Source organism: Notothenia rossii (assembly GCF_949606895.1).
Source record: "Notothenia rossii genome assembly, chromosome: 2".
Taxonomy (NCBI): Eukaryota; Metazoa; Chordata; class Actinopteri; order Perciformes; family Nototheniidae; genus Notothenia; species Notothenia rossii.
Window position 1 is genome coordinate 93,302,491 of NC_136904.1, and position 13,172 is coordinate 93,315,662.

The window sequence follows — 13,172 nt, forward strand, 5'->3', positions numbered from 1 at the left end:
TTCTCCTATGCTATAATAGGATATAAAATCTTAGTTTTTTATGAAATAATTGTAATTTGTCTTTACTCGGGACTCACTAGTTATTTTTTTAATTATTTTTTTTAATAGTTTTTGTTATGATAAAATAATTTACACTGAACAAAAATATAAACGCAACACTTTTGTTTTTGCTCCCATTTTTCATGAGATGAACTCAAAGATCTAAAACATTTTCTATATACACAAAATAACAATTTCTCTCAAATATTGTTCACAAATCTGAACAAATCTGTGATAGTGAGCACTTCTCCTTTGCCGAGATAATCCATCCCACCTCACAGGTGTGGCATATCAAGATGCTGATTAGACAGCATGATTATTGCACAGGTGTGCCTTAGGCTGGCCACAATAAAAGGCCACTCTGAAACGTGCAGTTTTGCTTTATTGGGGGGGTCTGGGGGGGTCCGAAAACCAGTCAGTATCTGGTGTGAGGGGTAGGGTTAGGGTTAGGGTTAGGGTAATGTTGTGAATGGAGTGGCCCATGGTGGTGGTGGGGTTATGGTATGGGCAGGCGTATGTTATGGCGTATGTTAACACAGGCCACTCGATTCACAACATTACCCTAACCCTAACCCTAACCCTCACACCAGATACTGACTGGTTTTCGGACCCCCCCAGACCCCCCCAATAAAGCAAAACTGCACGTTTCAGAGTGGCTTTTATTGTGGCCAGCCTAAGGCACACCTGTGCAATAATCATGCTGTCTAATCAGCATCTTGATATGCCACACCTGTGAGGTGGGATGGATTATCTCGGCAAAGGAGAAGTGCTCACTATCACAGATCTTTTCAGATTTGTGAACAATATTTGAGAGAAATGTTTATTTTTTGTATGTAGAAAATGTTTTAGATCTTTGAGTTCATCTCATGAAAAATGGGAGCAAAAACAAAAGTGTTGCGTTTATATTTTTGTTCAGTGTATATATTATATAAATATATATAATAAAAACAACACAAAAACGTGTGTGTGTGTGTGTGTGTGTGTGTGTGTGTGTGTGTGTGTGTGTGTGTGTGTGTGTGTGTGTGTGTGTGTGTGGGGTGCTCACCGTGTACGTCTGTTTGTCCAGCGTCTGAACCTCCACCATGTCTCCACTCTGGTCGATGCTGTAGACCGGAGACTCGAGTTTCACCAGGTCTCCCAGGTCGTCCGCCATGCACTCGCTGATCTGACTCGAGCCGCCCACAAACTTCCTCTCCTGGGGGTCAAGAGGTCATAAATACATGAGGGGCAGCCATTAAGCATTGCAAAGAGCCTTTTATACGTGCAAGAAAGTGTCACACACACACACACACACACACACACACACACACACACACACACACACACACACACACACACACACACACCTGTCCTCCGTTGGTGGTGGAGGAGATCCTCATGGTTCCTCCGCACTGCTTCACGTACCAGAGGAACCACAGAGCTGAGACCTCGTGGGGTTCAGAGGTCACGATCACGTTCACTAACAGCTCGGCGAAGTGGAGGACTTTACTGAAAATAAAGCAGAACATTCAGAATTTAATTTAAAACAATATCATTTATGTTTGTAGAAATGTTTTATAGAAATATGAAATACTTTTGTGTCTAATTCTCTGCGTGCAGTTTTGGGGTTTTCCCTGTCCTGTATTTTGTTAGAACTCTTTTTTTATGAACGAAAAAGACTGATTCACGATGCATTTATATATCTCTGTGTTTGAAAAGTCCGTTTAAGATTTCCCAGAGATCACAGAAACTCCAGTCACCCTTAAAATCTTAATGTACCTGCAGATTATGAAAGAATTGGGCTTAATCGATAGACATTAAAAGGAGCATTGCACACTTGTTGTTACTGTTGTTAGAAATATAATGTAATCCTCTGTTCTCTCTTCTCTTACCTGGTCCAGCAGATCTTCTCAAACAGCTGCAGCACGGTCATCTTGTCCCACTCCTCGGCATGGGGGGCCCTCCAGGGGGCCTCTCTGGGGATCTGAGACACAGCAGGACATTTAGCTGAGATTAAAGGGCTTCATTTGAGGATGAAAGCAAAAAAAAGGGGGGGTGAGTAGTTCTGGTTTTACCTCCGTTCCCATCTCGTCCATCGTCCTCCACAGGTTGTTGAAGTCCAGCAGGACGAAGGGGTTCCACATGGGAGGAAAAGAGCCTTTGAACGGGTGAGACTTTCCCTGTTGGACACAAGTTATCATCATAATATGAAATACAATCTTAATCTTACTTATATTACAGCAACAACAACAAAGTTAACTTAAGCACATTTATTTGAAAAGAGGCTCGTGATAAAGGAGTTCATTTACATTTGAGATGCAACGCTAAATGCTATGAGCTAAATGCTAAATGCTATGAGCTAAATGCTATGAGCTAAATGCTAAATGCTATGAGCTAAATGCTAAATGCTATGAGCTAAATGCTATGAGCTAAATGCTATGAGCTAAATGCTAAATGCTATGAGCTAAATGCTATGAGCTAAATGCTAAATGCTATGAGCTAAATGCTATGAGCTAAATGCTATGAGCTAAATGCTATGAGCTAAATGCTATGAGCTAAATGCTATGAGCTAAATGCTAAATGCTATGAGCTAAATGCTATGAGCTAAATGCTATGAGCTAAATGCTAAATGCTAAATGCTATGAAATAAATGCTATGAGCTAAATGCTAAATTCTATGAGCTAAAAACTATGAGCTAAATGCTAAATGCTATGAGCTAAATGCTATGAGCTAAATGCTATGAAATAAATGCTATGAGCTAAATGCTATGAAATAAATGCTAAATGCTATGAAATAAATGCTAAATGCTAAATGCTATGAGCTAAATGCTATGAAATAAATGCTATGAAATAAATGCTAAATGCTATGAAATAAATGCTAAATGCTAAATGCTATGAAATAAATGCTAAATGCTAAATGCTATGAAATAAATGCTAAATGCTATGAGCTAAATGCTATGAAATAAATGCTAAATGCTATGAAATAAATGCTAAATGCTATGAAATAAATGCTAAATGCTATGAGCTAAATGCTATGAGCTAAATGCTAAATGCTATGAAATAAATGCTATGAGCTAAATGCTAAATGCTATGAAATAAATGCTAAATGCTATGAGCTAAATGCTATGAGCTAAATGCTAAATGCTATGAGCTAAAGGCTATGAGCTAAATGCTATGAGCTAAAGGCTATGAGCTAAATGCTATGAGCTAAAGGCTATGAGCTAAATGCTAAATGCTATGAAATAAATGCTATGAGCTAAATGCTAAATGCTATGAGCTAAATGCTATGAGCTAAATGCTATGAAATAAATGCTATGAGCTAAATGCTAAATGCTATGAAATAAATGCTATGAGCTAAATGCTAAATGCTATGAGCTAAATGCTATGAAATAAATGCTATGAGCTAAATGCTATGAGCTAAATGCTATGAAATAAATGCTATGAGCTAAATGCTATGAGCTAAATGCTATGAGCTAAATGCTATGAGCTAAATGCTAAATGCTATGAGCTAAATGCTATGAAATAAATGCTATGAGCTAAATGCTATGAGCTAAATGCTATGAGCTAAATGCTATGAGATAAATGCTATGAGATAAATGCTAAATGCTATGAGCTAAATGCTAAATGCTATGAGCTAAATGCTATGAGCTAAATGCTATGAAATAAATGCTATGAGCTAAATGCTATGAGCTAAATGCTATGAGCTAAATGCTATGAGCTAAATGCTATGAGCTAAATGCTAAATGCTATGAGATAAATGCTAAATGCTATGAGCTAAATGCTAAATGCTATGAGCTAAATGCTACGAGCTAAATGCTATGAAATAAATGCTATGAGCTAAATGCTATGAGCTAAATGCTATGAGCTAAATGCTATGAGCTAAATGCTATGAGCTAAATGCTAAATGCTATGAGATAAATGCTAAATGCTATAAGCTCAATTCTATGAGCTAAAAGCTAAATGCTAAACCATATATGTTCTTTTACTGCACAACATGCTTTGTAGCTCCAGCTTTGTTAACTACACAAAAAATGCCCCAAAATATAATTGAACTACTTCATCAGTATGCACATATCCATGTGGTTGAACGACCAGCAGAATATTGTAAAATGTAGTTAAAGAACAAGTTTTATTGCATATCAAACAATGCTTTAAAATTCATGTTATCTCACATCTTAAACTCTCAAAGCCAAACTGCTGCAGACGGAAACTGATTTTGGCCTTTAAAAAATCCTCAAAATGATGGAATAAGCTTAAGAGCAGCTCTTAAAATGAGTAGTTAAAAGTGGACATGTTGGTATTTGCCCTACGGAGGAGGAGTGTTTGACCTTGACTTGACCTCCAGTGTGCTGAGTCAGCATGACTGCGAACAGAGTGTAGTTGAGTGCACTGTAAAAGCTCCATTAATGCTGATCGTGCAACATTTTACAACCTATCCAAAGATTGAGAGTCAGACAGTCTGATAAGAGCGTCCTCAGTCGAACCGCTGTGTGTGTGTGTGTGTGTGTGTGTGTGTGTGTGTGTGTGTGTGTGTGTGTGTGTGTGTGTGTGTGTGTGTCTACACTGCAGGACTATTTCTCAACCACACGATTGATTTATAAAGAAAAGAGAGGTTTCGACAGGGGTCAACCGACAGAATATACAGGCTATTCATTAGGAAGACGATTCCTAGAAAGCAACGAATCTGTGTGAGGAGGAACGATATTTGTCAGTGTGTGTGTGTGTGTGTGTGTGTGTGTGTGTGTGTGTGTGTGTGTGTGTGTGTGTGTGTGTGTGTGTGTGTGTGTGTGTGTGTGTGTGTGTGTGTGTGTGTTTGGGGGCACTTTATTTGAGCAGACTGCTACTGATCTACAGTCCCAGGAACTCTCTTGGCATACATTAAATGTAATGACAGCCGTCTCTAGACTACGCTAAACCAGTTATTATTTGCAAAACAGGTGTTTTAAGGTTCAGGACATACAGTTGGTGTAAATCAATAACCCTGCTCCAAAAGTGAAAATCACTTCTATGTGAAAGATAAAAGCAGAGGTCAATATTTACTGTTGATATCAGACTACACTCTCAAAAGGCCTCAAATACTCCTGAAATATAATTTAGCGTTTCATTTCCGCAATTAATACAAAACCCCTGCCACACACCAGGGGCAGTGCATTGATTTACAGTAAGGGTAGCTGCATCAGGGTCCATGGAAAATCAGATCAGGTGGAGGAAACGACTGTGCTAAGGACACACTAATGAGCGCAGAGTAACAAAGACAAACATGGCCTCAGCGCCTCTTTCTTCCCTCCTTCTTTGTTTGCTTTCTGCTCTCCATTCAACCACTCAGGAGCAAAGAGAAACTGCATTACAGAAACCCCCCAGGCTGAGATTAGCATCTGTAGCCGGCGCTAATGCTGCAGAGCAGAGGGAAGTCTGTGAGGACTCTCAGGGAGGGAACAAAGTGAGGGCTTTTCTGCTGAACAATGCCCTGAAACAAAATCAAGAAGCTGAAGCTCAGAGGGTTCAAACGCAGCCATAAAACACGCCTTCAAGCTGCTGCAATTAAACTGACACTTCAAATTACTATCAATCTGTCAGAGCTAATGAGATTTATTTTAGGGCCTGATTCGAGGTGGAGTTTAAGGGTTGTTGTAGGAAGTCTTACCACTTGTTGGGAGCAGACACACAGTTATTCATATTTAGAAATAATGCGTTATTAAACCACATCCTGCTTTGAATCCTCCCTGGGATTGTTGAGTAAAGGTGTGTCTATTAAACCGGTAGCTTGTTGAGTGTAATATCTTTCTATGTGTCCCAAGCAGCCTTGGTGATCCATGCTAGAATCCATATGAGTCAAAGACGTTTGGAGATGTACTATTAATGAACATTTGATGTCTCAACACATATATGTTTAAAGATCAAACATTGCTGGATCAAAATGAGAAGAAATGCTGGTTTTTCCGTCTTGCTGAGTGTTACATGAGATGAGAAATGCTCCTCTCATGGATGTATAATATATATGAAGCAGCTGGTTAGCTTAGCTTAGCTTAGCATACTGAAAAAGGAGGAAACAGCGAGCTTAGCTTTGTCTAGAAGTCCCAAAAACCATCTACCATCATCTCTAATAATCACTATGTTATGTCTAAGCTGTATAAAAAAGGGAAATATAAAAATGTACACGATTATTTTTGGGACTTGAAGTGTTTTGCAGTAAAGGTGCAAACTGTTATACAGCATGCACTTATTTTTATACCGTTGTCGTTGAATTGAGACGGCACATTATGTTATCAGGCTTTTAAGTAGAGGCTGAATTAAATGAATGGACAAACACGTGGAGCTGCTGTGATGCAAAAAGGATTAAAGTATATAGATGGCTGTGAGACTCACGTTGACATAATGCAACAGGCTCTCCTGCTCGTTGACTTTGTAGGTCTGGATGCCGTACTCTTTGGCCAATCGGAGGATGCGGTTCTGAGTCGGTCCGATGTAAGCCCCGCCCAGATCGACCCACTTTGTCTCCTTATTCTGGAAAACAAAAATAAATAAAAACACATCACAACTGGGGTCGGAATGTATTTATCAAACGTGAATAAAGAATTAATCATTCGATTGTCTTTGTCGTATTTTATTTCTTGCACGAAGTTCAGGTTTCATATTTAAACAAAGAGAGAGGAGAACGGAGAGGTGAAGCTTGGCGATGATAAAGTTTAGGGAGGCAGTGTCAGGATGTTCTCAGTTCACAGAAGGTGAAGGTCATACTGTTGGTGCACAGAGAGTTTAACTAACAACACTGCAACACGTGTTCTTAGGACTTTTCCCAAGATTAGCTAATACGTGAAAGCCAGTAAATATAGATAAACATTAGCCAGTAAGAATCACAGTGTTATTCTAAAAGTGAGTGAGTATAATATGTTTCTATTCAAACCACATAACCAGGCGAATCAGAAAGTCCGCTCAAGTAACAGATAATGCTGAATAGTACACTGGAAAAAATGCTGCTCCAAAAACACGTTAAACAAAAATGAAATCAAGCTGTTTCCACTTGAAAGAAGAAGGGATATTTAGATACATCACATCTTCTAATTATCTGGAGAACTCATTCTGAACTACATTTGACCAGAATCAGGAAATGTTGTGTTACAAAATAAGCGGCTAATGCTCAAAGGTTTTCTGTTTTCTGATGTTAGTTGGTGATTTTCTAATAAATATGTAAAAACGATGTGTTTCATCTGAGAAACAACTCAAAATAAGATGTTTTGACTCAACAAGATGAAGCATAGTCTAAAAACAAGACCTGATATCTCACTGGTGTGGTACTTCTGAAGTTACTATGTCTTAGATCAGGAGTAGATATTAGACACAGATACTGGGCAAGATTTAGAGTTTTTGTAGCGTATTGTCTGAAACTAACCCTAACCCTAATCTCAGCGACATCCCTGGTTAAACAAACATTCAAAATAACTACTCCCCTAAAGTCCCGTTTATTAACAGCATCTGAGTGAGTGTTGGCTCTCCATCTCTTACCCGCACAGTGAACGTTCGTCCCCCGACCCGATCCCTGGCCTCCAGAACAACAGGAGTCAGTCCATTGGCTTTCAACAGCTTTGCTGCACTCAAACCTGCAGAAGTGAACACAGAGCGGTAAGTCAAACACACACAACACACCTCCTGCATTCATACTTGTCAACCCTCCCGATTTTCGCGGGAGACTCCCGATTTCATTGCCCTCTCCCGGTTTCCTCCCGGGGTCATATTTCTCCCGCATTTCTCCCGATTTCTGACAAAATCAGATTTACACACGACTGTTTCCACTCGGACTTTAATACAGCTACACAAGCGCCGTATAGATAGAAGTCTATACGGCGCTGAGCTACACCATTGTTTGGTTTCCATGGTAACACGTCTCTTTAGTAGCACGCGCAACTCAAAGTCTGAGAGGGTGAAGCAGATATTCACAGAAAACAGAACAAGAATCGACAACTACTCTACTCTCTGCTCTCTCCTGTCCTGTAAAATACAGGTCCAGCCCACACATATGCTCCATCAAGGACGGTGCTACAGGCCGCAAGGCAGTGCACTCACAACTACAATAAGCATGTTAATGTTAATCTAACAGCTCCGGCGATCCACTAGCACCCCCCCCCCCCCCCCCCCCACAATTTTGCATTTTGAAATGCTCCCGATTTGCCTGCATTGCATGAGTACACTTGTGTAATATTCAGACATGGTGGTCATGCAGTCATGTTTGTTTTAAATGTGAAATGTGTGCAACTGTTGGAGAGGTGTAACTCCTGTCTTTAGTCTTCATTCTGTGTGTGGTGTTGCCATGGTAAAGCTGCTAAGAAGAATAAGGGGTTAAAAATGTTTGCCTCAGATCCACACCTTTATTTAAAGAAGCTTTTATTCATTTATTTGTTTACTTTAAGGTAGAAAAGATGGATGAAGGGGATTACTTTGAAAACCTTCTATTTCTGTGCATCAGTGGATGTATTACATCCTATTATATACACTTGATGCCATTACCTGCGCTTGGCTAAACATTTCAGTGTCTGTTTGCAAATAAAAAGAGAGAATAACCCGACACTAAAGGATGATTGCACTCTAAGGAAATGCATTTTCCATGAGCTAAAGGTCCACTATTTCAACATCGTGTGCACCCTTTTGTACTTTCAGGCCTAATGAGATAACAGCAATCTGTAGACTATTGGACTACAGGGGTCGGCAACCTTTTTGATATAAAGTGCCATTAAAAAAAAAAAAATGGTTATCAGCGTGCCAACCATAGGTGTCAGCGATCGAGAATTATCAACGGGGGGGGGGGGGGGGTTGAGGTGCTGGACGCTCGTGAACTATCAGCAGGAGGGCGGGGAAGCAGTGTGTGGACCTGTCAGCGCAACTTACATGATGCTGAATTTAACAAACACATTTAAATAATTGGTTTAAACGGCATAATGATAAGGACGATCGTCCGTTCTGTGATTCTCCAGAGCACACATGTTATGATATTATTCTCATGGAAGTGAAACGAGGAAGCAGAAAAACAGAGGTCTGTGATGTATTTTGTGAAACAGAAGAACAGCTAAATAAATGCAACGTCCTCCCAAGAAGAGCTCGCCTCTCTCCAGTCATTTAAGCTAAAGTGGGTTATTGAACCTGAAGCTTGTTGCTTCTGCCCTCCTCGACTACGGTCTGGGAGCCGACAGGAAAGTTCAACACACAGATGGCCAGTCCGCCCCTTTGTGGCATATTATTTCGATAACAGATGAGCAGATCGCCACTGGGCTTTCAACTAAATACACAGCCACGCAAAAACTGCGGCATTTGTACAGCTCCTTATGGGTACTGCAATTAGTGAAGAGCTTTCCTCTGTGGTGAAACGATCAGCACTGCACCACGGAGGAAAGCGGCAGAAAGTCACCTGGAGTTAAAGAGAGCGGGGCTGCGTTGCATGCATGGCTTCCTTCTGCAGGTAACGGGGAGACGCGCTCTGGCGGCGGTCTCGTTCAGGATCGGAAAATACAATTTCAATATTTTTGCACACTTATTCCACTTATTCCTAGTGTGCCACTGGTTACGGTGCCGCGTGCCAATGCTGGCACGCGTGCCAGGGGTTGCCGACCCCTGGACTACAGCAACATTCAGCTTGGGAATACTTCCATTTCATTAGGCATGAGCAAAAGGGAGCGATCAAATAGTTTGGAACAACTCTTTGGAGTGAGTTTTTAACGATCACCAATGAACCCCAGACTGCTCCCACACGCTGTTGATGCTCTTGCCTTTTTCCCCAGAGTTGCAATAGCATAAGAATGTGCGTGCACGGACACAACGACACTGAATGCACGAGTAACGAGTGTTTGAATCAGACCCCAGTAAAGGTTTCTGGAGCATCTACATTCACAGCACCTCAAAAGATCCCAATTCTAGTTAGAAAGTCATTTTCCCGCCTTCAAAGAACGGAAACACAGTGATACCTCTTTCCAGTATTTGCGTGACATCGAACTGCAAAGAAAGCTATTCATGTGAGGCATGACATATGATTTTAAACATGTTGTTTCTCACTATTACAACACCTACTGATCGCAACACACATGCCCTATCGATTGTTGATCAGTAACACTTCTGTAACACCGTATTAAGCTTTGCATAGCCTGCCTAAACGCAGGTGTCGTGCTGAATCAATGTAATGAATGTTTTACCTTTAAGAATGCAGTTAAATATGAATGGTAATGCATTGAAGACAAATGTTTTGGTGCAGGTAGCAAAAAAAGAGCCATGTTTGAAATTGATTTAAATAATTCAAGTTTAAAGAACCGATTCAGTGGAAAGAGTTGCTCTGCACATGACTTTATTCCAGGAACTAGACACCACCCTTTTACACATGGGATCAAGTGTCACCACTTATGTTGTGTTCGGGTCTCCCGTGACCCGTTTCAAATTCAAATTATATAATAACTACGCTCTAGTTCTTTGTATCTGAACAAGGCTTCATGATATCCTCCACAACAGCTATATGAACACTACAAAACTGATTTTGACCATTTTAGCCAAGTCTGAAGGTCTTTAAAAAAAAAAAGTGTATAATTTGGTGTTCGGTCTGGGAAGACCCAGAATTGTTGTGGGTGACTCGGGGTCAAATTTAGCCCCATCAAGATTCATCTTTGACTTTAGACACCCCTCCCCCACCCCCTTCATCCACTGTAACCATTTTTTTCCGCAACGTGCACCTGGTCTCCCCTCCCTATGCCCCTCCCCCCACGGGATCTCCACCTTTCACAAAGAATATGTACACTAACACTTGAACCTGAACACATGCACGTGTGCAATAAGTGGTTTAATGTGTTTTGGGGCCATATAATACAATTACAACAGGATTGTACGGTTATGAATGCATAATAAGTTAATTATGATGTAGTTAAAACAATATTGGATGATAGTCATTATTTTTGAGTGTTTTGGACTGAAATAAATCATGGGTCAACATTTACCGCGAACACCATGAACGGTAACAGCTTTCGAACACAACACAAGGGTTAACAAGACAGTGTGTTTTCAGGGAAGCAGCACAATCTCTGCTAGTGACACCAAGAATCACAATAGTACTATATTGTTATTGTTGAGAGATATTAAACCCACCCTAAAAGGGCGGACAGCGTTATTAAAAAAGACTTCTGAGATCAATAGTTTTCAAAAAGCATGGGTTTACTTAAATCAAAACAAAGGAACCGATTCTGTGGCGTCAGTCTGCACATCACTAGTCTCCAGGAACTAGACACCACCCTTCTTCATGAAATCAAGTGTTTCTAACAAGACAGTGTGCTTTCTAAGGAAGCCTCACCATGATCAGAGTATTACTACACTGTTATTGTTGCAACTAGAATAGATCCACCCTGACAGCTCGGTATACCATGCAGTTCTACACTAACTGATGCAGGACTCAGGACTCACCTGACAGCTGCTCAGAGTACAACAACATGCTGAAGCAGACGTGCATGATTCACAGCAGCACACAGCGACTCTAATTGTCTCAGAGACACATTACAAACAAGCATTTACAGAAAGACTTCCACATGCAACCCGTAATAATCTACGACCCCCCTCCCGTGAGAGAGAGAAAGTTTGTGTCATGTTGCACCAACCCGATATTCCTCCGCCGACCACCACCACGTCGTAGGTGTTGCTGGCTGCCGTCATGGTAGGTGTGTGTGTCTGCGTGTGTGTCTGAGTGTGTGAGTGAGCAGGACCACCCCTCCCTACACGCAGATCAGGCAGACTGCGTGGGGCCTCACCTCACGGAGGGGGCCTCATCCGAAGCGCAAATACGGCGCACCTTTATGCGCGTACCACAGTTTCGTCCCTGCGAGGCTCCGGCGCGTGCTCAACTAATAATAATAATAATAATAATAATCATTATAATAATAATAATAATAATAATAATAATGCACTTTGTTTGTTTAGCACCTATCATGAACAAAGCAGCCCAACATGCTTTATATTCTATTTTATTTGTATTGCAATGTAAAGATGTAAAGCTGACAAGAAATTAAAATATGTTAAAAGAAAACCATTTTAAAATTAAAATAAAACATTTGGAATCAAAAGCAAGGACCTGCAGGTTTCTGGGAGTTTGTTCCAGATGTTTGGAGCATAATAACTGAACGCTGCTTCTCCATGTTTAGTAAGGATAACATGTCATACTTGAAATGATAGAAACACTTGCAAAGGTGGTGCAACATGTAAACCACACTTTGATGTTTTCTGTGCAAAGTGTCTGTGTTTCCTCCAGATGGAGTTTCTCTCCCACATGAAAGGGCTCCTTTAAATCAAACACAGAGTAGGTGAAAAGGAATGAGAGCAAATATGGAAAATGGCATATTAGGTCCCCTTTAAAGTCGCTGCTGCCCTCTGCTGACGACACACACACACACACACACACACACACACACACACACACACACACACACACACACACACACACATATATTTTCTGCAGCCTCTCCCTTCGTCTCGCTGATGAAGAAATCCCCTTATTGATCTCCATGAGAGTGAACAGATGTGTAAAGAAGGTTTACAGTGAGCGCAGATTTAGCATTTTCTTTTCAACCAGTAGATAGAAAGACATATTTGTTATTTGGTGATACAGCAGTGATCCAATAAGCCTGTTAGGAGAAAAATATAAAAGATATTTGCCAAAAGAAACTCGTTTTTGTATCACTTTATCCAAATATATTGACTATACTTATGCATTTATGTACATTACCACACTGTTTGTTATGTGAGTTCATTGAAGCCTCGTGCACTTTACTTCTCTTTGCACTTCCTGGTTGGATGCGAACTCCATTTATTTGTGCAATGATAGATTTTAGATGTTAGATTTCCAACAATGCTTCAAGATCAGATCCTGTTTGAACAGACTGACCACCAGAGGGCGACAGAAACTAAAGAATGAGCAGCCTGACCATCAGGAGGAGAACGGGAGACTTGAGGAATAAAAGCTTCACAGCAGAAGAGTTCTTTATACAGAATATCCACAAGCTACCCTGCAGTATACAAAGTCATTCAAACTAGCTGCACCTTTACCAGCTTTGAGAACACTTTAAGGATCAATCATTATAAAACATATCATATATATTATTCTGAAATGGACCAATCTGCACAATGACTACTTTTACTGTCTTT

The 13,172-nt window shown here is 40.5% G+C and overlaps 1 protein-coding gene across 1 annotated transcript in view; it reads right to left on the reverse strand.

Moving 5' to 3' along the window:
- The window catches only part of LOC307027664 (amine oxidase [flavin-containing]-like), a 19,412-nt gene extending 7,629 nt beyond the window's left edge, over positions 1-11,783 (reverse strand). The window contains exons 1-7 of the mRNA XM_079662523.1: positions 11,633-11,783; positions 7,521-7,615; positions 6,384-6,521; positions 2,094-2,198; positions 1,911-2,002; positions 1,386-1,527; positions 1,085-1,234 (exon numbers count right to left, since the gene is read on the reverse strand). Coding sequence (XP_079518649.1) covers positions 1,085-1,234; positions 1,386-1,527; positions 1,911-2,002; positions 2,094-2,198; positions 6,384-6,521; positions 7,521-7,615; positions 11,633-11,687 — 777 coding nt within the window. The 5' untranslated portion in view covers positions 11,688-11,783. The remainder of the gene's footprint in view (positions 1-1,084; positions 1,235-1,385; positions 1,528-1,910; positions 2,003-2,093; positions 2,199-6,383; positions 6,522-7,520; positions 7,616-11,632) is intronic.
- Between the last annotated feature and the right edge of the window lie 1,389 nt (positions 11,784-13,172).